This window comes from Sphaeramia orbicularis, chromosome 15, assembly GCF_902148855.1.
Source record: "Sphaeramia orbicularis chromosome 15, fSphaOr1.1, whole genome shotgun sequence".
NCBI classification, from domain to species: domain Eukaryota; kingdom Metazoa; phylum Chordata; class Actinopteri; order Kurtiformes; family Apogonidae; genus Sphaeramia; species Sphaeramia orbicularis.
The window spans coordinates 33183559-33210922 of NC_043971.1; the positions used below are offsets into that span (position 1 = coordinate 33183559).

Genomic DNA, 27364 nt, shown 5'->3' on the forward strand with positions numbered 1-27364 from the left:
GAAACCTGCCTCTGTTTAATGTAAAAAAAAAACAAAAAACTTGTGATGTTGCGCCATCATCTACTCACTCTTTATGTAATCTGAAACTTTCGCTGCGACGCTGGAGTAGTCCATCGTCTCAGTGAGCCTGCTGACATCGATGTCTCTGCGGTCAGACCCATAGCGAGAGTCGCGAGAGTCCCCATAGGCGTAGGTCTGGCCCTGCACGTGGCTTTGGACGTATCCTGGTTCACCACGATCTCCTTTCTGTCCCATTGGCCCTTGTGGACCTGGTGGCCCTGGAGGGCCGATGAAGGACCGCCGCATGCTGTCACCTGACAAAATACATCACGTGTGAGGTCTCTCAGTTTGGTGAAATGTTGTTAGGGTTAGGGTTAGTCCATAAGTATGTTTGACTTCAGCCACTAGATGTAACCACAGTGTGTGATGGGCGGAGCTTACTGGTCAGATACTCCTGCAGTTCAGCACGAATCGTCTCCCGAGGGAAGTTTGCACCATATGAGTTTGATCCGCTGGACCTGCCTGGTGGACCCTGTGGACCTGGAGGACCAGGAGGGCCAGGAAGACCTCTGAACCCAGAGCCTATGAATGAATCAACTGAATGTTACTATTCTTCTACTCTGAACATGGTACAGAGAGAACAAGGGAGAAGTTATTACAGGACATTGGTTTGAACATATTTAGTACATTTATTATTTACTGAAACATTAATGTCGTGTAGGGTGTACAAGGCTTCAGGTTTGATGAAGGATCACAGGAAAATATGTAACTGAGTGTTTAATAATTGAAGTAACATATATTGAAGAACCAGGGTATTCCTTCTTCAGTGTGTGTAATAGCAAGTTGATGCAATCCACACAGGTACAAGGAATCATCAAAGTCCATCCCACACTGTATTGATCCCAGCAGAGGGAGTGTAATACACCATGTAGGTTCAACAGCACATAAGCGCAGGAATATAAGGAGACAAGGTACAAAACAAGCAGATATCGGAACAGTGCTAATATGGCTACATGCTTATTTATGTCAACATATTAAATAAAGCCAATATACTGTATTAATGTGGAATGTAGATGATATCTGGTGTAAAGTATGTGGGTGAACATGATATTTTACAAAATAATCTTTTCTTCCAAAACATACCACCATCATAACAGACTATATCACTGTACACATGATTTGTGATTTTTAAATATATATTAAATTCTGATTCAAACTGTCTGTGACAGTAACTACACTGCACACAGTCATAATGCATTCACACTCACTCTGCAGGTAACGCTGGATTTCCTCCATGTTGTAGCTACGACCTCCTGAACCACCTGTATACACAGTGGCAGAGGAGACTCCAGGTGGCCCCTGGGGACCAGGAGGGCCTGGAAGCCCTGGAGGACCAGGAGGACCTTGCGGTACAGCAGAGGAGACCCAGGATCGGAAGTCTGGATCTAACAGAGCAGGAGGAAGAAACAATGAAGAAGATGAATAAAGGTTCATGTTCACTAACTTTTCACTGCTGTTGGAGACAATTATGAAGAAAATCTGAAAAAATACGCATAGAGTTTATTTGTGAGACCAGATTAGTGCCTGTTAGTAAACAAATCTTTAAAATGATCTTACTCCTCAACAGGGCAGAATAATCGAAGGTGGTAGAAGCAAAACCAGAGCCTGCTGAACCTGCGGGACCTGGTGGTCCAGGTGGCCCAGGTGGTCCAGGCAGACCTCGAGACATTCCTCTGTCTGAAAATAAAAAACAAGACCAGATTGAAACACGTTCAGGAGAGACAATGCACTTAAATTCTTATTCTCAGTGGAGTGTTTCTGTTTGTTTACCGTTCATAATTTTGAAGACGTATGTGGCGATCTGTTCTGTAGAGTAACCTCCTAAAGCGTCCCCTGATACCCGTGATGACCCTGCTGGTCCTGCTGGTCCTGGTGGCCCTGGTGGTCCTGGTGGTCCTACCAGGTATCTCTTCACATCGTCTCCTGAACAGTTCATAATAAACATGCATTGAATCTTCTGACAGTCTGATTTAACTCTAGTCTCCAGACAGTGAGTACATAGAATCTAATACAAACACATACTAAGATGATGTGGTTTAGGAGCTCTGTACTTACTCTGCAGCATGGCGATGAGAGCATGAACTGTCAGAGAACCAGGGCCTGGAGGTCCAGGAGGCCCAGGAGGACCCTGAACAGCCTGGCCACTAAAACTGAAGCCTGAGCCTGAACCTGAAAATGCATAAGTTCATTAAAACCACAGTATGTAATTTCTACTATTATGGGGTTCTCAGTCAAAAAAACATGTAGCACATGATATCACTGTGAATTATGGGATCACTGGGATATCAACTATATTCTAAGCATACCACAATATGTTTGGTAACATGGGTATATAGGTTCTTCTGTATGTTTTTTTTTTTAATCATTGCTGGAAACTTTAATATAATGTGAGGCTGAGTCTTTTTCAGGAAAATGTTGTATTAACATATTAAAGTGTTAAAAGTGACCCTTTACTTCTATATACATATTCACTATCAAGGACACACAAAAACCTACGCTGGATGTATGCAATGACACGAGCAGAAATGTCCTCCAGAGATCCTGAGGAGGTTCCCGGGAGACCAGGAGGACCAGGTGGACCTGGAGGTCCAGGGACAGCAAGCTGACTGCTTCGACCTGCACAGGACAAACACAGCATGTTCATTACCTGCCCTGTCCCTCAGAGAGCTGCTGCTTTAGGGTCTGGACAGAAAAAACACATACTTATATAGTCAGTGATGTACTGCCGCATGTCACTGGAGGAACCAAAGGAGCCTGGCTGGCCTGGAGGACCAGGAGGACCCGGGGGACCAGGAAGGCCTTGGCCTGATGAAAAATGAGACGGTAAAAGAAGGTAATCTTTATAACCTCCTGGCAACAAACTGTGCTTTTTCTTACACTTTAAAACAAACATGACATTGCATATTGTTGTAATGAAAACTTAGGTTCAGTGTAGAGGATTTGTGCATGTTGCACAAAAAGAACAGAGGAGAGACTGTGAAGCAATGAAAATCTGAATCTGTCATCATGGATAGTGAAAACGGAGACAGTTGCTAGCTTTGTAGTCGACTTAACTAAAAATGACCAAGTCCCACAAAGCAAACTTCAGCCCAAACATCACTTTATGAAATTAGAAAAAAATGAAGACATTTTGCCCTTTACCTCTTGAAGAGCCAGGAACACCTGGAGCACCAGGAGGTCCGACGTCACCTAGAAATAATAACACACAGGGTGTATTTCATATGCATTCGATATCATACATATTATGTTATCCGTATTTTAGAATTCAGATACAGTAATAGAGAATACATTTTAACAGCCTTTGATAGGTGTGGTCTGATTTACCTTTATATCCCTGTGGTCCTGGACGTCCAGGAGGACCTGGTGGTCCTGGTGGTCCTTGTACTGCGTGTGCTCCACCATAAGTGGAAACTGTAAAGAACAACAATATAGTCTATATTACAAACTTTTACCTTTTCCCTCCCCCAGTGTAGTCCATACGGCTGAAGCTGTCAGAGGACGGCTGGTCCAATACTAATGCTGGATTGATGGAGAACGTACCTGTCTCAGAGCTTCTTCCTGGTTGACCTGGCTCACCTGAGAAGCAATTATGAAATCACTGCTATTAGTCTGCAGGATACAACTGTATACAATAAAGCTCACTACATTTATTATTGAATAATAGTCAAAAGATTTATAATGTGTAAAATACAGATAAAAACAACAAATACAAACTCCATCAAATAATAAAATACATTAAAAAAATCTTTACCTTGATACCCTCTTGGTCCAGGAGCACCTACAACAGTAACAAAATGTCATTAGAAAGTACTAATGGTGTGAATGTAATTGACAGGAAGTTGAGGACACAAAGTGGGTTCGTTATAATTGTGATCACCTGTGGCTCCCTTCTGTCCAGGAGGCCCAGGTGGCCCAGGTGGTCCACTACGGTATGATCCTGCATGACATACAAAGAAGTATTCAGACCCTTTGACTCTAAAACTGAAGTGGAGTGGAGGTCTGTAAAGCACCAGTTCATCACATCTGGGTAGTAACTGAGTATTTAGTTACGTTAATAATAATGACGGATTAGCTTTATATGGTGCTTTTCTATTAACGCATACTCAAAGTGCGTACAATGGATCCATTATTCATTCACTCACACATTCTCACTCTGGTGGTGGTAAACTATGTTTGTAGCCACACCTGTCCTGGGGCAGGCTGATGGAAGCGTGGCTGCCAATCTGTGCCAACGAAACCTCCAACCACCACCAAACATTCACACGCATCCATAGAGTAGCAGTAGTAGTAGTAGTTCAGAGTAGCAGCACTGGAGGCAAGGTGGGTGAAGTGTCTTGCCCAAGGACACAATGGCACATGCTAGGAAAGAGCGGGATTCGAACTGCTAACTGCCAACTGTTACTGGACGACCCGCTCTCCCTCCTGAGCCACGGCCCCTGTTCTACGTTCTACTACTGTTGCATTATATCAACTTTGCCATGTTTTGTTTTACTTTTTGCAGTGATTTCTCATGCAGAGACAATGGAACATACCAGAACTGGACGCAAAACCTGGATCCCCTTTGTCTCCTTTAGGACCTGGTATTCCATAACCTAAAAAAGCAGAAATCATGACAAGTTTGGTATCTATGTTGGAATCAAGTGGCAAAAAACACACTGTACAAGCATGAAAACTGGATTTATGAGCTGAAGTACTTACCTGGCTGACCTGGTGGACCTGGAGGTCCTGGAGGACCTTGTCTCGAATCACCTACAACATAGTATTAATATTAAACTGTCAGTGGCTGATAAATGTTATCACTGCAGAAGCAGAATGAGGCCACTCTTAGGTTGAATGAAACAAATCTATCAGTGAAAATGAGAATGAAATCTTTGATGATACATCAAACAGCCTGTTGTTCGGTTAGTTACCTGGGCGTCCAGGTTGCCCAGGTGGACCTGGTGGGCCAGGTGGGCCAGGTATTCCTGAGCCTCCGCTTGCTCCATACTGGCCTAAACAGAAAGCAGTCTATTATTTCAAGTAATGAATGAATACATTTGAGTCTGTACATGTGAGATACATGTGTACAAAGATTTTTGTTTTCTTTGTTTATCTGAAGCTGATGATGGAACATTGCAGACACAACAGTTTCTTCAACACTCCATATTCATGGAGAGTCGTCATGAAACACTACTCACTCTGGGTTCTGCTGGAGCTTATAGTTTCAGACGTTCTCACTGTTATTCCTGGTTCTCCTTGGTCTCCCTTAGCTCCTCTGTCACCTTTAGGACCTGCAGAGACAAACACAGCAGACTCAGTGAGGTCACTGTACAAACTGGGATGCTTAGTTTGGAACTGAAAAGTGTGATGACCTACCAGACTGACCAGGCAGGCCAGCAGGACCGATGGGACCTGAGGAGGTACAGGACACAAAAAACGAACAAATGAGTAAAGATAAGGATACATTTCTGGGGTTGGGTAGTTTTTCCGGTGTTAGATACAGAATATGTGTTTAAGCACAACATGGATAAATTTTGAGCTGTGAAGGATCAGACCTGATAATCCAGGAGGTCCAGCAGGCCCGGGAGGACCAGCTGGTCCAGGTGGTCCTGGGATACCCACAGAAGTGGATCCAGCTAAAAAATAAAGGTCATGGTCAGATATGTATAAACTGATCAAAAATGAATATCCATTAAATCTGTTGTTTATGCTCTGGTACCTGCATTGATGACTCTTCCTGCTTCACCTGTTTCTCCTTAACACACAAGAAACATTATGTTAACATTATAAAACCACCATGTCCATCTTGTTTCTGTTACTGCACCATTTATAATCCCTTCAAAGAGGAGCAGTTCATAGTCACGCTACCTTTGGCCCCTGGACGTCCTGGATTTCCTGGTATTCCTGACAGAAAAAGTAACCAGATTTATAGTAGCAGCTGTATTTAAACAAACGATTTACAGAAAGATGTTCTCAGAAGAATTCAAGTCAAGCATGATATTCATACTAAAACTACAGTATATATAATTTTTACAATAATAGAGCCATACCTGGTGGTCCTTGAAGTCCAGGTTGTCCTGCAATAGAGTAAAAATTATTCATACATAAATATCATATTAGGCACTAGTGATAAGGTTACTACACCTAAAGATTATGTATGATTATAATCAGGGATGTAACGATATGAAAATTTCGTATCACGGTTATTGTGACCAAAATTATCTCAGTTATCATTATTATCACGATATTGTTGAAACTGTGCTCAAAATGTTCAAAAAGTACTTATACACAACCTGAAATAATATAATCAAGATGTATTTTGAAAAATAAATACTAAATAAAATTAAATAATAGCCACAATGTACTTTCTGTTGGCAGAAACATTAAAATATTAACATGTAAACAATCAAACATACAAATGTGCATTAAAGATGGCACCTTAAGGCCACTGTTTGACCATTTTCCATATAAAGTTTGAGTTGTTTTAGTTTCTTTTTCATAGATAGATAGATAGATAGATAGATAGATAGATAGATAGAGTGCTGCTGCTTCTCCAGGAAATGAGCAGTACCATTAGTTTTCAAACTGCGGTAATCAAACACGGTTATCATGATAATTAGAATTTAAACGGTAATACTAACCGTCGGGAATTTTACCGCGGTTCATCGTTATACCACTAATCATTACATCCCTAGTTATAATAAGATTAACTTCAGGTTTAGATTACCTGGAAGGCCAGCATCCCCTGGAGGACCAGAAGGGCCTCTGAGTCCAGGAGGACCAATAGGACCTTGGTCACCTGAAAGGAGAAAAATAAATAAGTGATGATTTCCAATCTGGATGAAAACACTGAATCCCTGATGAAGAACTGTGGGAGATGAAGAAGCTCTGTTTTAAGCTTGACCTGATACATTCAAAGTTTTTGATGATTTATTTACCTCTTGAGCCTTTTGCACCATCTTGTCCAGACAGACCTGATGAAAAACAAAACAAAAAACAGTGAGTTAATATCAGTCCAGTGGTCACGGTAAAAGTCTTGCTGGTTTGTGTGTTGCTGAGAGTCTGAGTTCTTTTAAGTCAAGGTTAAAAACTCACCTGTTCATTGCTGCCTTTGACTAAAAAGCTTTTTACTTTTTAAATTTTATATTCACTTTCGAAACTCTGCACTGCAACTCTTACTTTAATATGTGTGTGTTTTTATATTTTTGGATTTTAAAGTAAAGTAAAGTAAAGTAAATTTTATTTATAGAGCACTTTTCACAGACAGAGTCACAAAGTGCTTTATCAATTCAAATCAGAATCAAATTAAGTTTACAGAGACCCAACCGAATCCTTCAGGAGCAAACACTTGTGATTGGTGACAGTGGCGAGGAAAAACTTCCCTTTAACGGGCAGAAACCTCGAGCAGACCCAGACTCCTGAAGGATGCTGTCTGCCTTGATTTTATGTGTTGTTTTCTTACTTGCTGTTTTTAATCACCCTTTACATGTTTCTTTTATAATGTGTTAAATGTGTTTCTTTTTCCCTGTCGTTGTATTTCAATGTCCTGTGTGAAGCACCTTGAATTGCCTTGTTGCTGAAATGTGCTATACAAATAAACTTGCTATGCCTTGCCTTGTTGTTCCTAAAATGACCTACAGGGGGAGTATATGCTTCTCTGCTTCCCCCTGGTGGTAAGATGCCATTAGTAAAGTAATTTGGGGATGTGAGTGCTTCCACTACTGCCTCTACTGTTCTTCCACAACAGAAACTGAGGCCATTAGAAACCGTTTGTCATCAAAACATGTCCATGCAGTAGAGAAGAATTACATGACAGCAGTGTGGACAGTTTTTCTTCTGTTTGTGCAGCTCATACTGTGGGTACAGAGAACATGCAAAAATCTAAATGTTCCATCTGACACTCACCCATTGACCCTTTCTGTCCTTTTTCTCCAGATTGTCCGGGCATACCTGGAAAACCGGGATCACCTGAGGAGGGGGACAACTCAATGAGAAAAAAAAAAAAAAAAATCACAGTTTCTACAACATACCAGTGTAAATGATGAAGCTTCACTGACCTGGCAGACCTCTGAGACCCTTGTCACCAGGTTCACCTAAAATAAACAGGAAATAATAAACATTTAGAAGTGTTTACTGATGCCACCAGTCCTGTACAAAGTCTGACAAATCACCAACAAACCTTTAAGACCTGTAGGTCCAGCGAGCCCTCTGTCACCTACACAGTGAAAGAATACAACCCTATTAATCACACAATTCCCAAAATGCAGGCGATCACTGCAGTTTCTGTTTTTACCTGCATAATGTTATATAACCTACCTTTTTGTCCAGGTGATCCTGGCTCTCCACGGAAACCAGGTTGACCTGCAACAAAACAGAGCCGAGGTCAAACTGCAGTAAACTTCAAATATTATTCAACACGACAGATAACTTCAGTGCTCCACATAAAAATGAGGATAATGAGGAACTGACCGGGTGATCCAGCCGGTCCAGGAGCTCCAGTTAAGCCTAGAGCAACAAGGAATAACCATTAGTAACAGGTACATGTGGCGTTTGTGTTTTCAGGGTCTAAGTTTAAGTTTTGTCAGTGGTTTAGCATCTGATTGTGTGTATTTTCTATTAGGGCAGTGGATCCAGACCAAGGTTATACTAGTTTTAGATTTTTCATTATAGTTTACTTTTATTTAGTTTTGACTTTTTTTTCCTCTAATTCAGTTAGTTTTAATTAGTTTTTAGAGCAGATATGCTAGTTTTTATTAGTTTTCGTTATTTTCTAAATGCTTAGTTTTAGTTTCTTTATATCTTTTATCTTCTTCGCCGTCGAATTCAAATAAATCTCTTACAGGACTCTGCTGCTTTCTCCCAACTTTAGTCTCCATGTTTCCAGGCAGAGTGGGGACCAGAAGACGACTCTAAACCACAAGTGACGAAAAGTGACGGACCATTAAATATCATACGGTGCATGCAGCTAAAACTGGTTGAGGGAAATAAATCAATTTCATATCAATCCGACGTTGACAAAGACGAAAACAAAGGGAATTTTGTCCATAATTTTTATACGTTTTAGTTAGTTTTGTAAGCACACAATACAGTTTCAGTTAGTTATCGTTTTTTTTTTCTTTTAATTATAGTTTTTATTTATTTCAGTTAAAGAAAATATTTTTGCAATTCTAGTTTTCGTCATTTTGTTAGTTTTCGTTGACGATAATAACCTTGATCCAGACAAGGGTTCCCAGTGGGGTCTGAGGACTACAGCCAGGGGGTCTGGTCTAGTTTGTGACGTGGTGGATTTAGGTCAATAAAACATCACATAATATTAACTTTGAGCTGAACAAACTCCTGTTCCTGTGCCATGAGGATTTTTTATTAAAAAAGCATTAAGCACTGTTATGATAACTATATTGCATGGATTTACAGTTTGTTATTTTTGTATCAGGATATTACTCTTAAATTAGTAAAATTATTTTTCACTCATTATTTGTTATCAAGTGAATTAATCATTTAGTTTTTATGTGTGTAAAAAGCCGGATAATGCACAGTGAGGGTCAGGGTTTATTTTGCTATAATGATCTGCATGCTCCCTTACTCAGAATTTCAGAGCGTTACGACAATTATTTAATTGTATTCATTATGCTTAGTGATTTATCGCAATCAATTATAGTATTGTCCTCTGCATTTTTCATTTTTCTGGAAAAATCTGGTATTTTCCTATATTTAATTTACTCACCATGTAGATGCATAAAATCTCAGAGTAAATGCAAAGATTATTATATCAGAAAAGAGGAAAGTTAAGAAAATGTGGGTTTTTCAGCTAAATATATCATTAACTTCATATGAAAACAAGTGTCTACAACCACTGCCATTAGCCAAAATATATTTTATTATTGGTAAATCGATGAGCCTCTGAACATCTGAATGGGTCACATCTGATCGTGCCAGAAAGCTGATAAACATAATTTTACCTGGATTATTTTGATGTGTTGATAGAATTTGTCGTTCAGAAGTTATACAACATTTTAAATGAGAGGATACTTTTGGTTGCCTGCAGCTGTTTAGGTCTTAAAGGGTTAAAGTTGAAGCTCTTACTAAGGTTTACTTTACTTTATTAGGCCTGGGTCAGTAAATGTTCATTTTAGATCAGTTACTTAAAGTAGATCAGAAGTCCAAATGTAGTCTGAAAAACACTCCTAACACGTAAACACACATAAAACAATATACATGATATTAACGTAACTGAAACTGAAATGCGTTCCTCTTTATCACTTTGAAAATAGTTATAAGTATTAAACTGAAAATTAAAAAAAAACAAAAGAAACAAAAACAAATGGTATGTATGAAAAGAGATGGTAATAAGCATATCCTCCTGAGACCAAGGAAAGTGAAAATTTTACCTTTTTTACATTAAACAATTGTCTTTATTGGAAACTGCATAATGCAACAGTTTTTTTTTAGATACATTTTTAAGATTTTTATTCATTATTATTATTATTTTTTTTAAATGGAATGCCCTTTGCAATGGACAGCATTTCTTAAGTAAAACTGTCAAACTTTTGTCCTGTACAGAGGACAAAGAAGCATTGCTGGGTCTCAGGAGGATATGTTTAATTTAGTTAAAGCACTAATGATCCCTGCAAATATCACACTACAATCACACAACAAGTCAACTTTAATATCGACTATTAAAAGACAGTGATTGCTTACTACTTTAAAGTGTAATCTAGATCTACAGGTGTAGCATGTACTTATTACAAAAGTAGCATATTAGCAGAAAATAGTACAACAGCTAAAAAATTTCCATAATTATCATCATCTTTATTGTTGGTTGATAATTACTTGTCTTCATGTGTCCTTGTCTGATGGTTCTCAGTCTCTAAGGCTTTAGAAGACTCTGTGCTGCCACCTGGTGCAGTTTATAGTAATACCATGTGGCAATAATCAGCCACAACTGGATTTAATTTTTATTATTTAGAATTCCACAAAAATGCTCTTACCCTTTGGTCCGACAGGTCCCATAATGCCAGGAACACCAGCATCTCCAGGAGCACCTGCGTGAACACACAAGTGTAACGTCCACTTAAATCTGTCTTATCAAGAACACTTATAAAAAAAAAAAAAAAAGGCGTCTTTGTTAGTGACAGATATTTGAGTCGTACCTTTGTCACCTTTCTCTCCAAAGCCTTGTGGTCCTGGCTCACCTCTGGGACCAGCTGGACCGTCACGCCCCCTTGAACCTGGCATCCCGTCCAGTCCGTGTTCACCTGGTCAGACAAATAAATATTCACTAACGATACGCTCATTAGTGACGTCACATGATGAACCTGAGGTCTGTGATGGTGACTGTACCTGTCTGTCCTTTCTGTCCTTTAGGACCCTCTGGACCGGCAAGACCCATGGGACCTGGGGTCAAAGGTCAGTGTAAGTAAAAGATAGTCCAGCCAATTGTATAACATGAAGACAAAAAAACCCCCAAAAAAAACCAAATGAAGAAATTTGTTTGGCTTAAATCAGTTTTTGCATAATTCCAGTTAGTTTTTATGTAAAACAAAAACAAGTCAGCTGAATATTAACATGTGTTTTTGGTGGTGAATTATTACATTAAAAGGCTGAAAAGTAGTCTGAGCTTCATTTTATGCTGTACATTGTCAGATTAATTTATATTTTAATTTCACATACACTACTATTTTCCGTTACTGATGACGTCTTATTTGATCGGTGTCCCTAAGACTCACTCTGAAAACAAAGGCATTTAACCTAACTACAGTTCCTATAATATCTCTGCAGAAGAAAGTTGCCTTTTCGCTGCTCTTACGTGGCATTTTCTTTCCTTTTTTTTCTACTTTTTTGTGAATTTTACCTTCCCTGTCAAATTGCAGAGGCGTGTTGGTCTGCGGTTTGCACACAGCACTTAAACAGCCTTATTTAAGTTTATTGGGGTATTTCCTTATGCTAACTGCAAATTGCCTGGCACGCTCATCCAATTTAAGACCAGACGCAATGCATTTACATAATTCGGTTGGTAAAAACACACGCTGGCTGTCAGAGCATGTTTCATGAATCCCACATAAGATTTTATTACCTGCTACTGTTTTGTGCAACAACATGTAAAAGAGAGAAGTTCCTGCATGAGGCTGAAATAAGGTTATAATAGTTTTAGATTGTTGATTATAGTTTAGTTTTATTTAGTTTTGACTTGTTTTTTCTCTAATTCAGTGAGTTTTATTTAGTTTTTAGAGCAGGTTTGCTAGTTTTTATTAGTTTTCATTATTTTCTAAATGCTTAGTTTTACTTTTTTTTTTTTAATATCTTTTCTCTTCTTCTCCATCGTATTCAAATAAATCCCAGACAGGACTCTGCTGCTTTCTCCCACCTTTAATATGGTGCCGCTAGCTAACATTGCTTGAGGGAAATAAATCGATTTCATATCAATCCGACATTGACAAAGACGAAAACGAAGGGAATTTTATCCATAATTTTTATCCGTTTTAGTTAGTTTTGTAAGCACACAATACGGTTTCAGTTAGTTATCGTTTTTTTCTTTAATTATAGTTTTTATTTCAGTTAACGACAATGTTTTTACAATTCTAGTTTTTGTCATTTCGTTAGTTTTCGTTAACGATAATAACCTTGGGCTAAAATAATAATAAAACTGAACTGAACCCCGAACTGGCACTGAAAACATGTAGACAGAGAAGAAATGGTAGACATATCCCGGGTGCTTTCTAATAGGATATGTCATCACGACCCATCCATGACTCGTGCTCTGAACACCAGGTATTTAAAGAGAATAGAATAGAATAGAATAGAATAGAATAGAATAGAATAGAATAGAATAGAATAGAATAGAATAGAATAGAATGCCTTTATTGTCATTATACATATGTACAACGAAATTATAAGAGACAACTCTCTGGTGGTGCGTAGTGCAAAAGTTTAAAGAAGAAAAGAAGTGTAGATATATATACAGTATAAAAACAGGCATGCCACCAACCAAGAAAACAGTAGAGCTAAGTATATATTGCACTTTGACCCGGCTGAACACTATGACATATGTTAAATATATGTCATTTAACAATGTCCTTTAACAATACATGTCCATATGTCCTCTAACAATTCCTCACCTGGAAGTCCAGGAAGACCAGAATCACCTGTGATAAATAAAATACATACGTTACAAAGACAGAACACAGCAGATAAAAACATGATGTAAATAACAGTAAAAATGAAATTATGGACACATTTTTATTCTAATAGGAATAGTCTGACACTAAAGAATAAAATGTTTGTACCTTTTGGTCCGGGCAGACCTCTCTCTACAGATGAAGATAGAAGAGCTGAAATAAAACAGACCAGTTTAATAAAGATAATCCTCTGTGTGTTGTTTCTATGTAAATGTTATGAATAAGTGCTGTACCTCTGAAGGCCTGCGACTGCATTTCACTTCTTAACATGTTGTGGATGGTCAGCTGAAGAGCAGAAACATCTATGTATCCTCCGCTCACTCCGGTTCCATAGGCGGTACCACTGCTGAAACTGGTACCAGCACCACCAGCAGTACCGCTGTAACTGGTCCCAGAGCTGGTAATAATGGTTCCTCTGCCTGAGCCTGCACTGCTGCCTGTGCCGATGTCAATGACGTTGTCACCGGTACCAACACCAGCACCGGCACCGGTACCTGCACCGGTACCTGCACCAGTGCCGGTACGACCACCAGCTCCAACAACGACACCAACACCTGCACCAGTGGATCCACCAGAGCCGGTCGCTCCACCAGCTCCACCAACACTACCAGCTCCACCGGCAGCAGCACCAGTAGCTATACCGCCACCAGTACCAGCACCAGCACCTCCAGTAGATCCACCGGCACCAACAGCGACACCAACACCAGTACCAGTGGCTCCACCAGCACCAGCAGCCCCGCCGCCTACTCCTACTCGTGTGCCGGTACTAGTCCCTGAACCCCCAGCACCAGCCAGATATATGGTGTGGTCAGTGTGGGAGCCTCCACCTCCACCATTTATGTACGTGTTGATGTCATTAGAACCCGACAGCCGACTCGTACGAGCAGAAACAGCAGACGACTCAGCCTCCAAAGCAGCCACACGGTTCTTCAGCTTCCTCACATCTTCAGCTGTGAAGGGACGACAAGTTTATTAACATCAGCACAGGTAAAATCAGTAATTTAATCATTAACTCTTACCCTTATCTCTAATTTAGGTTAAGGTTAGGCTTAAAAAATGAAGCCAAAATACAAACACCTTCTAGTTTAACATGTGCCTAACCTGAACCTTGACCCCAGTTTAGGGATTACACCAAAAATCATACAGATCTCACTAAAAGTTAAGCAATATCTCTTCTTGGATCTTTGAACATGTAAATATTATTCATTTCAGTGGTTTAACTGTTAACACATGCTCTGTTGGAAGCATATGAGCAGTAATAGACTAATATTTCCACACAATACTTATACAATATCCGTCACAAATCCTGCTTTTAATTACACAACTTTTAAGATGTTATGAGATTCAAACTTTGCACAGACATTATTTTGTGTGAATTTGGAATGAACACCCATTCAGGTCTTTGAGTGGAGGTGGAGTATGTAAGGAAAATATTAGGAAATAAAAGCAAGCAGATTAGATACAGACGTAATCGTTGATCCTAGCCAAGAATCCAAATTCTCAACATCTGTACCCACAGTAAAACAAGTCCATATTGGCAAATTTCAAGAGTCCTGAGTGGTTTGATTTATTTCATCCAGCTCTTGTCCATGTTTGGTATTTTTCTGTATTTTATTTATGTTTGTTAGTTCTTCTTTGTTCATCTCCATTCACTCTTTTCATTTTAACCCATAAAGACCCAGTGTGACTTTTATAGCAGTTCCCAAATTAATTTTTCTTTCTATTTAACCTTTCCTAGGTGATTTATCACCATTTATTACAATATTTCCTCTGCATTTTAGACACCTCTGTGTCAACATTTATGGTGTGTGTATATATTATATACATGGATACTCAAAGTTGGTGTGTGCAGGATAAAAAGCTACTATATTGCTATGGAGACCCCTTCTGGTTACGGGTGGGCGGGAGAGTGGGTATTTACCAATGCACTGATGTTAGTATTTGATGTGTGATGATGTGATATGTTTGGAAAAAATAAATTAAAAAATGCAAGTCATAAAAAATATTTCTTCTGAAATTTTGCATTTTTTTGTGTGAAAATCATTTATTTTCCTATATTTAATTCACTGATCATGTAGATGTTCATCAAAGCTCAGAGTAAATTCAAAGGTTATTGTATCAAAACATTAAAAAAAAAAGTGACTTGTTTAGTACAATCATTAACTGAACATAAAAACAAGTGTGTCCATCCACTGCCATTGATCCAACTCCATGGGTTTTACTGGTGAATCAGTGTTGTAGAAGATGACAGTGTTTCCATGTTCACTACGGAGCCTCTGAACATCCAAATGAGTCATATCTGATGACCATGAAAAGATGACAAACTCTATTTTACACCAATTATTTACATGTATTAATAGGATTAGTGGATCAACAGGTACAGTAAACAGTAAACAGTTCACATCAGTGGATGGTTTTGGTTGATGGTGAATGTTTGGGTCTTTATGGGTTAATGCTGTGAAGTAAAGGCTAATTTCCTCAAAATAATATTTATATTCGTCTAATCTAATAAGTTAAAACTGCTTCTTAAGGATGGAAAACATGGACAAGCATGTATCCCACAGGCTTAAGTGACAAACATGTCTTCATTATCAGACAGTTTTGTACAGTTGAATCATCCGTGAGTCTGCTCTTAAGCCCAGTAGCAGCTTTAACCTTTTCCCACGATTCTTCTGCCAAAATCTCATTAGCTGAAGTCAAACAGTCAAAGTAACAGTGCCAAACCCTCTGTTGGGGCAAGTCGTTGTCAAAACACCAGACCAAGTCAAAATGAGACAAAAGCATAAAAACACTCATCATATTTATAAAGCTGCTACTGTAATGTTCGATCATATTAGCACAGTTTGGTTTGAGAGGCTGTTAACACTAGAAATGATCTGCCTAAGAGAATAAATGTGCTAAATCTTACATATTTTAATAACATACTGTATTTAATACTCCCAATATACAGTATATGATAAAGTGTTATTACACCTATTTACGTTGGTTTATTTACATGTATACAATAGATTTATACATGTTCCAGTATAAAGAACATGTAAAGTGAATGTATTAGAATGTGCAGACAGTGTTTTGAGGCAAACATTCCTTTTTTCTCACATTAACTTTGAGCATTTTACATTTTGACCCAAGGCTGTATCTGAAAACTACAGTCGACCAGTGTTTTTGACTTAATTTTTTCCTTAGTAGTGCCTCAAATGTTGTAAAATTTCACTACTTTTTTTCTGGAGGCATTTTTCTTGTAGAGCAGTGTAATTAAAATGAAGCTGAAGACTCAAAGGTTATAATTCACAGTTAATGTGTGTGTTAAGTGCCTGAATCAACAGGTTTGTACATGCTTCAACAGTCTTATATAGATAAATCCAGATAAACCTTCATAGACAACTTTCCTCTTACTGGAAAACTAAGTGAAGCTCCGATCTGTGACGTCATTAAGCAACAATTTGTGAAGCTCCTCCGCTGATGAATACCAGACAGACTTTATGGCATTGAGACAGTAACCACGGATCCTATTTCCAGGGAGAGGAGTACATTTACTGTCCCACAGCTCTTTGCAGCGCTGTGCAATAATGCTCACTTGACTGTAAAAACAGATTTTATTGGTTCGGTCCCAGTCTGCTCTTTTACACAGCAGCTGCAGAGATTTGTAAAGTTATATCTTTATCTTCAAGGGAGATTTAAATGTTTTATGTTAAATCTGATAATGTGGCCTCACCCAACGCAATGAGTCCAAAGAGGAGTCCCAGAAGCAGCAGAGAGAGGAGGAGGAGACCGAGCAGCCATTTCCACCAGGAGCAACATGAGTCCGCACAGCAGCACAGTCCTCCACCTCCGAAGACCCCGCTGTCCCTGCGAATCTCTGAGGACGCACGGAAAAGACAGAGGGAAATGTCACTTTGTAATTCTGTTATAAAAGTTAGAATCGAATCACAGCACATGCAGACAAAAGTACCTGCGTAGGTGGCTTTGTCTTTCATTAAAACTCCAGAACTTCCATCTAGTGGATAAATAACAGAATTAACAGACATATATACCACTCACTCTTTCAGCATTAACATTGTCTGATATTCCACTCACAGTATGAGTTGGCTGTCTCTGTCTTCAGCGGAGCTTGCTCATAGCTTGCAATAATTTTCTCTTTTTTTATGGAATCCCCAGACAATGATCCTGAAACACAATCAATCAATCAAATTTTATTCATATAGCTCCACATCATAACAAAAGTTATCTCAAGACACTTTACATATTGAGCCGGTCAAAACCAGACTCTCATTTCAGCTGTTTAGAGACTAGAAATGGAACATTAGTGTGGTATGAGATTGCATTGGTGGCACTAGGCATGTAACGATATGAAAATTTCATATCACGGTTATTGCGATCAAAATTATCGCGGTTATCATTATTATCGTGGTATTATTGAAATTGTGCTCAAAATGTTTAAAAAGTACTTATGTACACACTGAAATAATTTAACCAAGTTGTATTAACAAAATAAATAAATAAATAAAATAATAGGAACAATGTACTTTCTCTTGGCAGAAACATTCAAATATTAACCCTTAGCGGTCTGAGCCTATTTTGGCCATTTTTAGGTACTTTTGATTTTGCCTTTATATATCATATAAAGAAATGTTTACTATACCCATGTTTGATATCTTTTTTTCAGCACAACTTCATCTATATCATCTGCCTATTATTTTTTTTCACTTTAACCTACTATATAAACATAAAAGGCCAGAAAATTTAAAAAAAATATAAAATCCAATTTGAAAAATGTATATACTTTATTGCATAAATAACACAAAGATGCTTAACGAACCTTTTCAAAGACTTTAAAAGGGAATATTGGTTCCAAATATTAGGTATAGAAAATCAAATCAAAATTGTAATAAATTAAAACTATACTCAAATATTTGACATAAAAGCATATCTTTACATAGGGTTTTTTCCCCTAAAAATGCCGTAATCAAACACGGTTATCATGATAATTACAATTTAAACGATAATACTAACCATCTGCAATTTTAAGTAAGTAAGTAAGTACATTTTATTTATAAAGCACTTTTCACAGACAGAGTCACAAAGTGCTTTACCAATTTACCGCGGTTTATCGTTATACCGGTAATCATTACATCCCTAGGTGGTACACACTTCTATAATCATATGAACTATATTGTGATGGATTCATAGTGACATTATGAGTTATTTCATTTAATCCTTTTTATACTCAATAAATAAATAAATGCCTGTTTATGATTATTCACACACTCACCACAAGGACTTATTTGCCCCCTACCAGCAGGTGGTGCCCCCTACCACCCCTAACAGTTTTTATCTATTTTATGTGTTTATCTGTTTTTGTTTATTTGTTTTTTTTTTGTTTGTTTTTCTCATGCCTATACTTTTTATTGCTTCCCTGCTGTAATGCTTTTAATGTTTTATGTAAAGCACTTCGAATTATCTTGTACATGAAATGTGCTATATAAATAAACCTGCCTTGCCTCGCCTTACCAAAATATCTTTATGAATTAGCAGGAATGTTCTCATATTAAAAATACTCAGTGTGTTTCCCTATTTTCCAGTGCTATCATTAAAGTAGCCTTTCGCCACTTCTCCCGTAGCTAATATCACTGCAAAACACATTCAGTTTGAGAGAATATGCAGGTGATACAAGTCTGAAATTGCTCAGACAGTGTGTTATATGGATAAAACAAAACACATAAGCTGATTTACGGAGCAAAAAAATGGTTTATATTCAATTCTATTTAACATTTTTTCTGCAAAAATCTTTCCTCTGTGAAATTTAAAAAGTCTTCATGTGCTCAAAACATTCCAGCATGTCTCCAAAAAAGACACACAGATATAATGCCAGACTGTTGTGAAGACTGCAGACGCCCAAGTAATTTAATTCTGAAATCCATGACACATACTTTAAATGAACACTAGCAGAGATGACTGATATGATTTAATCACAGAGGAATTGTTTACAAGTAGATCAGGAGTGTTTTTTGTTTTTTTTTACATAATTTAATCCCCAGATGAGGGTGTTATCTCACTGACCTCCTCCTATTCCGACGCTTCCGCTGGTGAACTGCTTTCCGCTGTCTTTGGCCAAAATGAACATTTCTGCATCTCTCTTGGCTGAAACATTCTCCTTTTCCATGATCAGGAACTTATCCTTCTTATATGCATCATCTGTTTGAGATCTAGTGGCTGAAAAAATGGAAAAATACAAGTGAGGTTTCATATTTAATTCCATAGAAGCAACAGAGAAAGAAAAACCATATATTTGGTTTCGAAGAAATGTATTTAAAACCCAACATCATCAAGTGATATGACAACAGTGAAATGAAACCATGTTTAATGCAGCTAATCTGATGTTTTCTCACATTTTAATATATTCTAATACTAGTTATTACTCACTTCATGGAGATAATACACAAAAAATAACAATTAACAATTGATTTCCACTCAAGAACCAATCAAGAACAGCAAAGTTACAGTAATGGTATGAATTGCAGTTTATGAGATGATGCATAAGTCTCCACTGTGTTGGTTGATATGGAACTAAAACAACTAAACCCATGAATATACAAGAGAACAGCTGGAGAATAGCTGTCCACTGTAGTGACCACTATGCATGAAAGGGTTAAAATTACATTTCTTTCTGTTAGTGACTGAAGGATTCACTTACTTGTAGAAACTCCAGTGCTGATAACACCGCCGCTGTTTGACACGTTTTTCTGAACCCCATAGCCTGTATGGACAAACACATGTACAATACACACATGTAAAGACAGACACACAGGTTAGGACTACAACTACGGTTAAGATGTGTCCGAAAACTCAGGACCGCACCTCCCAGGTTGGCGCTAACGTTGGCTCCACTGGTGGTGAGCACACTGCCAGACGTGGGCGCCAGATTATTCTGAAAGCCGTAAACTGAAAAGAGAGATGCAGCATTTAAAACCAGGACTAAAACTAACTAATACTAACTATGATGATATGATAATTATAAAAGATAATGAGCGAACTGATTATTTACTTCGGAATAATTCAATAATTTCAGTCTGGAAACTCAACTGTTCTCTTGAAATGACTTGTCCAAGACTAATATTACTATAAAACATTCATCACACTATTTTTTACTGGAGATAATTTACTATTTCTTTCATTGAAGCAAAACAAAAAGAATCTCAGAGACACAGCAAAGTAATGATTTTGGCTTTTTACACTAAATAATTGCCGTGATTAGAAACATGATGCAATAATACATGATTTTTTTTTTTTTAAGGGAATGTCCTCTGCAGTGGACAGCATTTTTGATATTTTTTTGTAAGTAATGTTGTGAAACTTTTGTCCCCTGCAGAGGACACAAATGCATTGCTGGGTCTCAGGACGATTATATGTACAGTATATAACCAGAATCTATCCAAATATTGTTTTTACTTCATAACCGACTAATGCTATTTATTAAAGTTCAGTGTGTAAGATTTAGGGAGAGTAACACTGATGTAACTGAAGATATTAGAATGGGTGATGCCAGCCATAATGGTTAATATTATATTGGATTTTTTTTTTGTTAGCACTGTCGCTTCACAGCAAGAAGGTTCTGGTCTGCTCTTCATCCTAAAATCTTATTAGTAGAATAATAATTAAAAGATGAACCAGCAGGTCATTTATTAGAGGTTCCTAAAAATACAGATCAGACCAGAATGACAAATGAAAAAAAAACAAAAAACAAAAAACCCAGTGACATAGTGTTTTTAGGGAAGTTAAACTAAGTCTGAGTGTAACACCTTTTGGAGCACCATCTGGTGGCCTTTGTTGGTATTACACTTTAATTTTCTTCTCATAGGCTTCACCTTCTTACTTTAGTTGTTGCCTAATGTTCCAAACAGGCATTGTCTTCTTTTCTCTGTTTTATCTATGGTTTCATCCAGTTGATTATTGTCACGTTGTATGTTTTTTTGCAAACTAGGTTTAAGATTATCTTATCTAAGCAGCTCAGAGTGGACAAAACATTGGTTACAACAAAGGACGTCACATTTTTTCATGTTTTTACTGAAGAAGTGAGGATTATTTATGTGTGATATGAACACTGAATGCCACTAAAGATTACACACTGAACATTTGGATTGTTTTATCATCAAACCTACTGATAACTTCATCAATACACTCAATGTCCTCTCACTTCTCTGCATAAATGGTGACTGTGATGTTGGAAGGATGTTTTGTTTTACCTGACAGGGAGGAGGGTGAGGCGGGGCTCAGCGGCGAGGACCCTCCCATATTGTTGGTGCTGACCTGGTAGGAGTATGTGCTGGTGCCACCGGCCGTCATCGTGGTGGAGGCGGTGGGCAAGGTGGAGGTGGACCAGGGGAAGGATGGAAGGATGGCGTCCAGCGTGGAGGTGTCGTACTGGGCAGACCGCACACTGGTGTCATACTGGCTAGTCTTTACACCAGAGTCAAAATGGTCCGATTTCAGAGTGATGTCATACTGTCCCGACTTTATACCAGTATCATACTGTCCCGACTTCACACTGGTACCATACTGGCTTGATATAAAACCAGTATCAAACTGGCCTGATGCCAGACTCCCGCTATACGTCCCTGTTTTAACACCAGAATCATACTGCCCTGACTTCACACTGACATCATACTGGCTCGTCTTTAAACCAGTATCATACTGGCCTGACTTCACACTGACATCATACTGGCTCGTCTTTAAACCAGTATCATACTGCCCTGATTTCAGACTGAGATCAGAGCGCCCTGTACTAAACTGCCCTGAACCTATAGTGTTATCATAAAGGCCAGTTGTGTCGATGAACTGGTCTGATCTCAGACCAGTGTCAAAACTTGAAACTGTATGGAAGAGAAGACAAGAAAAAAAAAACATCAGAAGGGTTGAACTCATCTCTGGTTAGGTTTTATGTATATTAAAATTAAAGAGGTGAGTGTTTTTCAACATAAATCTCTGGCAATCTCTGAAAAAAAAAGTCTTTAAACAGTTTGCTGACCATCCTATCAAGTTTGATTTAGTGATTTAGTGATTTATTCTGAACATGCAATGAAATTTAACATATATGCGAACAATTAAAACACAAATAATACAACAAAAAAACAATCTTAGAAAGAAAAATAGCACAACAGTTTTATTTACATGCCCGAAAAGGGGTGGGAAGAAGTGCAACTTAAAGTTTCCATCGTGTTGCACAATATATACAAGTGTTGACACATTTCTCATGTTTTGACTGATGTTGGCTGGATGTGACACAGTAACATGCTTGATTTCTAACAGTAACATCAATATGTTTTATTATCAAACAAATGTACTGTGTATGTGTGTATGTGAATAACTGGCAAAGTGGTAATGTATGTGGATGTAAATGTTTTTCTGACTGATTGCTTTGAGATACTTTTGAGGAACACTGCTGATTACACTTTTTAGTACCTTTCGAAATGATCATATGCATGTTTTTTTAGTACTGAGTTTAGTAGTTTTTAATGTACATTTTAGTGTGGATGTATGGGTGAGATTTCTGTCCTGTAACGTTCTATGGCTGCTGTCTTGGTCAGGACATTCTTGCAAAAGGGATTTTTAATCTCAATTAGTCATTTTTCATCATGGTTAAATAAAGACTTTAAAAAGTGTGCTTTTTATATTAACATTATTTCCTCTGAATTGAACTGAATTGAATTGAATTGAAATTCTACATAACCTTACTCCTTCCTATCAGAAATTTTAGTGCCTTTCTCTGCTTTTCTTGTGTGTCAGTGAAAAAACAGTGATTCCCCTTCTGTTTCTAAGTGTATATGTAGTGATAAGCTCTACAGATATTTATAATAGGAAATTAAAGATCAATGTTTTTACTCTGACTTAATTTGAGGTAAAGTATAGCCTCAATTTTATTTTAATTGTTTATTGTATTGTTTTTAACCCTGATTTCATTTAATTTATAGTCATTTAACTTGTCCCTTTGCAACACTATATTGAGCTTTTGCTCCTGTATATGCCTCTGAACCTGGGGTAAGTATTTTCTAAACAGACTTGTGCGTCTTTGAATAAGTGCCAGGAATTTATCTCTCAACGAACAAATGCTTGGCTGGTGATTCAGAGATGTTGATAAATCATGAGTGGAACCAACCAGAGCTAAATTAAACCATGTTTGGAGTGAGAGACGGAGGGAGCGTGAAAAAGTGTCAGCGGCACGTGCACACACGTATGAGGTAATAAATACCGGACTGAGTGGCCACTGAGACTGTCTTGGTTTCCACGCTGGCCTTTTTGGGGACCGGCAGGGTGATGGAGGCGCTGGAGGAGCGAGTGGGGCTGACACTGCTGGAGCGGCCTTTCAGAAGCTTTTTGACATCATCCAGCTCCGTCCCTGCAACAACATAAGCGCTCTGTCAGCTTTAAACAATGCTTTATACAAACAGGCTGCACATTAGCTTTAGTTTCACTGTATTATTTAAGTTTGCATCATTTTTAAGGGTTTGCATTTTACTCGCATCACTTAATTAGTTTATGTTTCTACTTCCTTCTTGGTATCATATACAGTCGTGGAAAAAATTATTAAACCACCCTTGTTTTCTTCAATTTCTTGTTCATTTTAATGCCTGGTACAACTAAAGGTACATTTGTTTGGACAAATATATTGACAACAACAAAAATAGCTCAAAAGAGTTTCATTTCAGAGCTGATATCTATCCATTTTCCATGTTTTCTTGATAATAACCAAAGTCACTTCAGTTCTTACATCAGTCACTATGGCATTGTACTGACAAAAACAGTGCTTTTAGGTATTCCATGTTTTCTTTTCTTTTTGTTTTAGTCACATCATACACACAGGAGTTAGTACTTGATTGCATAACCATTGTTTTTGATGATTTTTGATGGTCTAATAATTTTTTTTCCACAGCTGTACATTACATGAGGTCTTCCAGATAACATACATCACAGTATAATTATCTAACTTTCATAAAACAAAAGCTAAATGTCATTAAAAAAAATGCTCTCCTCTTGAAGTGCATGTGAAGAGCTGCAAAACTGACTTTTTGATTTGATTAATTATGCTTGCTTTACATACAATCACATTATAACCTTTCAAATATTAGGTACTTATAAGGATAAAACTCTCCTATGCAGTCAAAATTCATGGCTTTCAATTCAGTGGAATACATCAGTTGAAGACCCATGCGTCTTCTAGTGACTTAATATTTATGTGCAAGATTTTGGCTTAATATGGTTAAAATACATTCACAGCTAAAAGTTTTGGGAGTTTTGTTTCTGATAAATTTGTTGCTTAAGTTTTTGGTGTCTTAGGTACACTGAAGAGCAATTACAAGTATTAATCCCAAATCAATCACATTACATTTAAGAACAGATTTTTTGTCATTCCCCAAACTTTTAGCCATGAGTGTATAAATTGTGTCCTGAAAGTCTGAGTGCTTAGATAACTGAGGAAGGGTTAATGACGGGATGCAACATATGTGTGGCGGCAAGAGACTGAGTCTGGTATTAAACCTGACCCTGACCCTTCTATTTTTGTTTCCTTTCCATGCTCTTCAGATGTCAACACTATAAATATAGAGATAAAATGACTTATTTACATCAGGTATTCCCCCGTCTGGTTGCTTTTTTTGTTCAGTTTATTATGTCATATATTGAAGTATATTAATCAGACAGGTATAATGTGTATAAATAAACTGTACCTAAAGATCTCTGTTAAAATGGTGTCAGTTATGGACTCTGATCAGCAGGGGGAGCAACAAACATCTGCAAAAGTCTGACCCTGCTCTGAGGTGGCGCTGCAAACAGTGACTCATGTGTGCCATTGTTGCCAACACAGATTTGCTGTTCTGCCCTTTTTTTCTCCTCCTCACAGGAACACAATGGAAACAATCCGGCGATACTCCTCTAGTTTCAACCTCACCCTTTTCCTCCTATCTCAGATGTAAATCGACAGTGTGCACATGTGTTACTAATTGAAATTTTACGGCTCCAAACATGCACATGAGAAGCAGAGGAGAAAGAATGTTCTATGAGTGATTTACTGAACACCAAAGTACTTCTTCTGACAGCGGCATAACTCAAAAATACTGCTCTAAAGTGATCCATGTGCGGGTTCTGTGAACACTCCTCCACTGTCCAACCCCTTCTTTGAATGAACACACTCAAATAAAGATGCTTTTGTTGCTTTACAAGGAATTGCATAACCATAAGCGACGTGATCCATGCGTCTCAAGTGGTCTTACATCTGGTGGCAGAGGGAGAAGTGCTCTGCAATCTGGCTCTGATCTCACTCTCTGAAAGAAATGCACACACACACACAATAGACAAAAGAATTCTGAATTAATGAAAGTTAAGCTTGGGCAATGCAGAGTCAGATGGTGCAGAAACAATGAATAGAAAAGGGAAAACAACTATTAAATACCTCTGCTTTCACTCCTCCCTCTTGTGCTGCTGGAGCCTGAAAACAGACAAACACACACATAAAGATGAGGAAAAGTTGGAGCAATCATCCACCATACTAAACCATATGGCTGCCAGTCTCACTCACAATAGTTTCCATAATCTTTGCGTGTAAATTCAGGGGAGGAATTGGCACTGGAACTTCCTAGAAGGAAACACAAAGGGTAAGCAGAAATATAAACAGCACCTTTGTGCCCTTCAGTTTCCTTCACTTTCAGATTTGTGTGTTTCCTCAGACGCACACACTCATGCCAACTCTTCAGTGCTCGTCTTATCAGCTCACCGTCATAACCTCCTGAGCGGCTGGTTATGGTTTTCCTCTCCCGGAAACCTGGCGACAGGCCTCCTGATGAGCCAGCAGTCTGTGTCCTCCTGCCACCCCCCGCCGAGCTGGACCTCACCTTGGTCACAGAGCTCACGAGGTAGCTCCCCCCGCTCCCGTAGCCTTCACCGTCCATGAAGCCTCCTCCTCCATCACCTCCTCCTGAGGAGTCTCCACTGAGGTAAACCCCTGAGGAGGAGTTGTAGCTACTCACACCTACAGAGGCTGCACGGACAGTCAGAGGACATAGTCAGGTAGAAGCACAGGTAAATACATAGATTCAGCTTGTTTACCTCAAGTTAAAAAGTACACACTCTGAAATATACCTAAAGTAAAAAACAAGGGAATTTCTTTTGGCTCAGTGCCTGAAAAGACATCATATAAACCCTTAAAGACCTAAACATCCACCAGTAACCAAAAGCCTTGACTCATCTAAACCGTTTAATAACTTTTGAGCCTCTAATCCACAGGGGTCAAACATGCGGCCGGGGGGCCAAATCCGGCCCGCCAAAGGGTCCAGTCCGGCCCTTGGGATGAATTTGTGAAATGCAAAAATGACACTAAGATGTTAACAATCATTTTTGTTTAGGTTCCACATTCAGACCAATTCAGTCTCAGGTGGATCATAGTAACCTACAAATACTCACAACTCCAAATTTTTCTCTTTGTAAGTGTAAATGTTTTCATGTATTTACACTAAAACAAAGTATAATTTCACAAAATTATCTGAATAACCTGAACAAATATGAACAACCTGAAATGGTTTAAGAGAAGTAAGTGCAATTTTAATAATATTCCACCTGTTACTAAATGTTTTGTGTATCTGTAGATCCACTGTGATTTATAAGTTATAATGTACATGTATAAATGATAAACTGAGGCAGAATATTGTTAAAATTACATTTTTTTTTCAGTTTGTTCATATTATTCACATTGTTTGAAAGGATATTTTGTAGATGCAAACCTTTTCATAATGTAATTTTACTTTTTTCACTCTAAAACATAGAGAAAAGTTTGGAGTTGACATTATTTATGTATTATTATATTATAATTTTACTGATCAAATCAGATCAAATTTAGCTGAATGTGGCCTCTGAACTGAAATGAGTTTGACACCCCTGCTCTAATCCCACCAATACATGTAAATAATTCAGGTAAAATGTAGTTTATCAGCTTCTCAGGACCATCAGATGTGTCTTTTGGATGTTAAGAAACTATGTAATGCAGGTGGAAACACCATCATTTTCAATAAATCCCATATAGTTTGGTTTTACAGTTAAAGTTTTTTTTTTTTGTTTTGATATAATAAACTTCAATTTTGTATGGACATCTACATGGTAAGTAAACT

The 27364-nt window shown here is 38.0% G+C and overlaps 1 protein-coding gene across 3 annotated transcripts in view; it reads right to left on the reverse strand.

The window, feature by feature from the left end:
- The window catches only part of col17a1b (collagen, type XVII, alpha 1b), a 35625-nt gene that overhangs the window by 3245 nt on the left and 5016 nt on the right, over nt 1-27364 (reverse strand). For 2 of the 3 annotated variants that reach the window (XM_030156468.1, XM_030156466.1), the window contains 47 exons: nt 25978-26241; nt 25783-25839; nt 25657-25692; nt 25478-25528; nt 23461-23607; nt 21458-22084; nt 20073-20156; nt 19909-19971; nt 19275-19427; nt 17292-17381; nt 17167-17211; nt 16930-17073; nt 13448-14164; nt 13323-13367; nt 13155-13181; nt 11380-11433; nt 11190-11294; nt 11028-11081; nt 8509-8544; nt 8356-8400; nt 8219-8254; nt 8097-8132; nt 7945-8007; nt 6978-7013; nt 6767-6838; nt 6090-6116; nt 5908-5943; nt 5759-5794; nt 5595-5675; nt 5416-5451; nt 5238-5330; nt 4971-5051; nt 4759-4809; nt 4593-4652; nt 3938-3997; nt 3812-3838; nt 3601-3636; nt 3385-3471; nt 3202-3249; nt 2764-2865; nt 2557-2676; nt 2116-2229; nt 1831-1983; nt 1618-1737; nt 1269-1445; nt 442-582; nt 69-314 (listed from right to left, as the gene is read on the reverse strand). In XM_030156468.1, coding sequence (XP_030012328.1) covers nt 69-314; nt 442-582; nt 1269-1445; nt 1618-1737; nt 1831-1983; nt 2116-2229; nt 2557-2676; nt 2764-2865; nt 3202-3249; nt 3385-3471; nt 3601-3636; nt 3812-3838; nt 3938-3997; nt 4593-4652; nt 4759-4809; nt 4971-5051; nt 5238-5330; nt 5416-5451; nt 5595-5675; nt 5759-5794; nt 5908-5943; nt 6090-6116; nt 6767-6838; nt 6978-7013; nt 7945-8007; nt 8097-8132; nt 8219-8254; nt 8356-8400; nt 8509-8544; nt 11028-11081; nt 11190-11294; nt 11380-11433; nt 13155-13181; nt 13323-13367; nt 13448-14164; nt 16930-17073; nt 17167-17211; nt 17292-17381; nt 19275-19427; nt 19909-19971; nt 20073-20156; nt 21458-22084; nt 23461-23607; nt 25478-25528; nt 25657-25692; nt 25783-25839; nt 25978-26241 — 5019 coding nt within the window. The remainder of the gene's footprint in view (nt 1-68; nt 315-441; nt 583-1268; nt 1446-1617; nt 1738-1830; nt 1984-2115; nt 2230-2556; nt 2677-2763; nt 2866-3201; nt 3250-3384; nt 3472-3600; nt 3637-3811; nt 3839-3937; nt 3998-4592; nt 4653-4758; nt 4810-4970; nt 5052-5237; nt 5331-5415; nt 5452-5594; nt 5676-5758; nt 5795-5907; nt 5944-6089; nt 6117-6766; nt 6839-6977; nt 7014-7944; nt 8008-8096; nt 8133-8218; nt 8255-8355; nt 8401-8508; nt 8545-11027; nt 11082-11189; nt 11295-11379; nt 11434-13154; nt 13182-13322; nt 13368-13447; nt 14165-16929; nt 17074-17166; nt 17212-17291; nt 17382-19274; nt 19428-19908; nt 19972-20072; nt 20157-21457; nt 22085-23460; nt 23608-25477; nt 25529-25656; nt 25693-25782; nt 25840-25977; nt 26242-27364) is intronic. The other variant, XM_030156467.1, reaches the window with a different exon arrangement.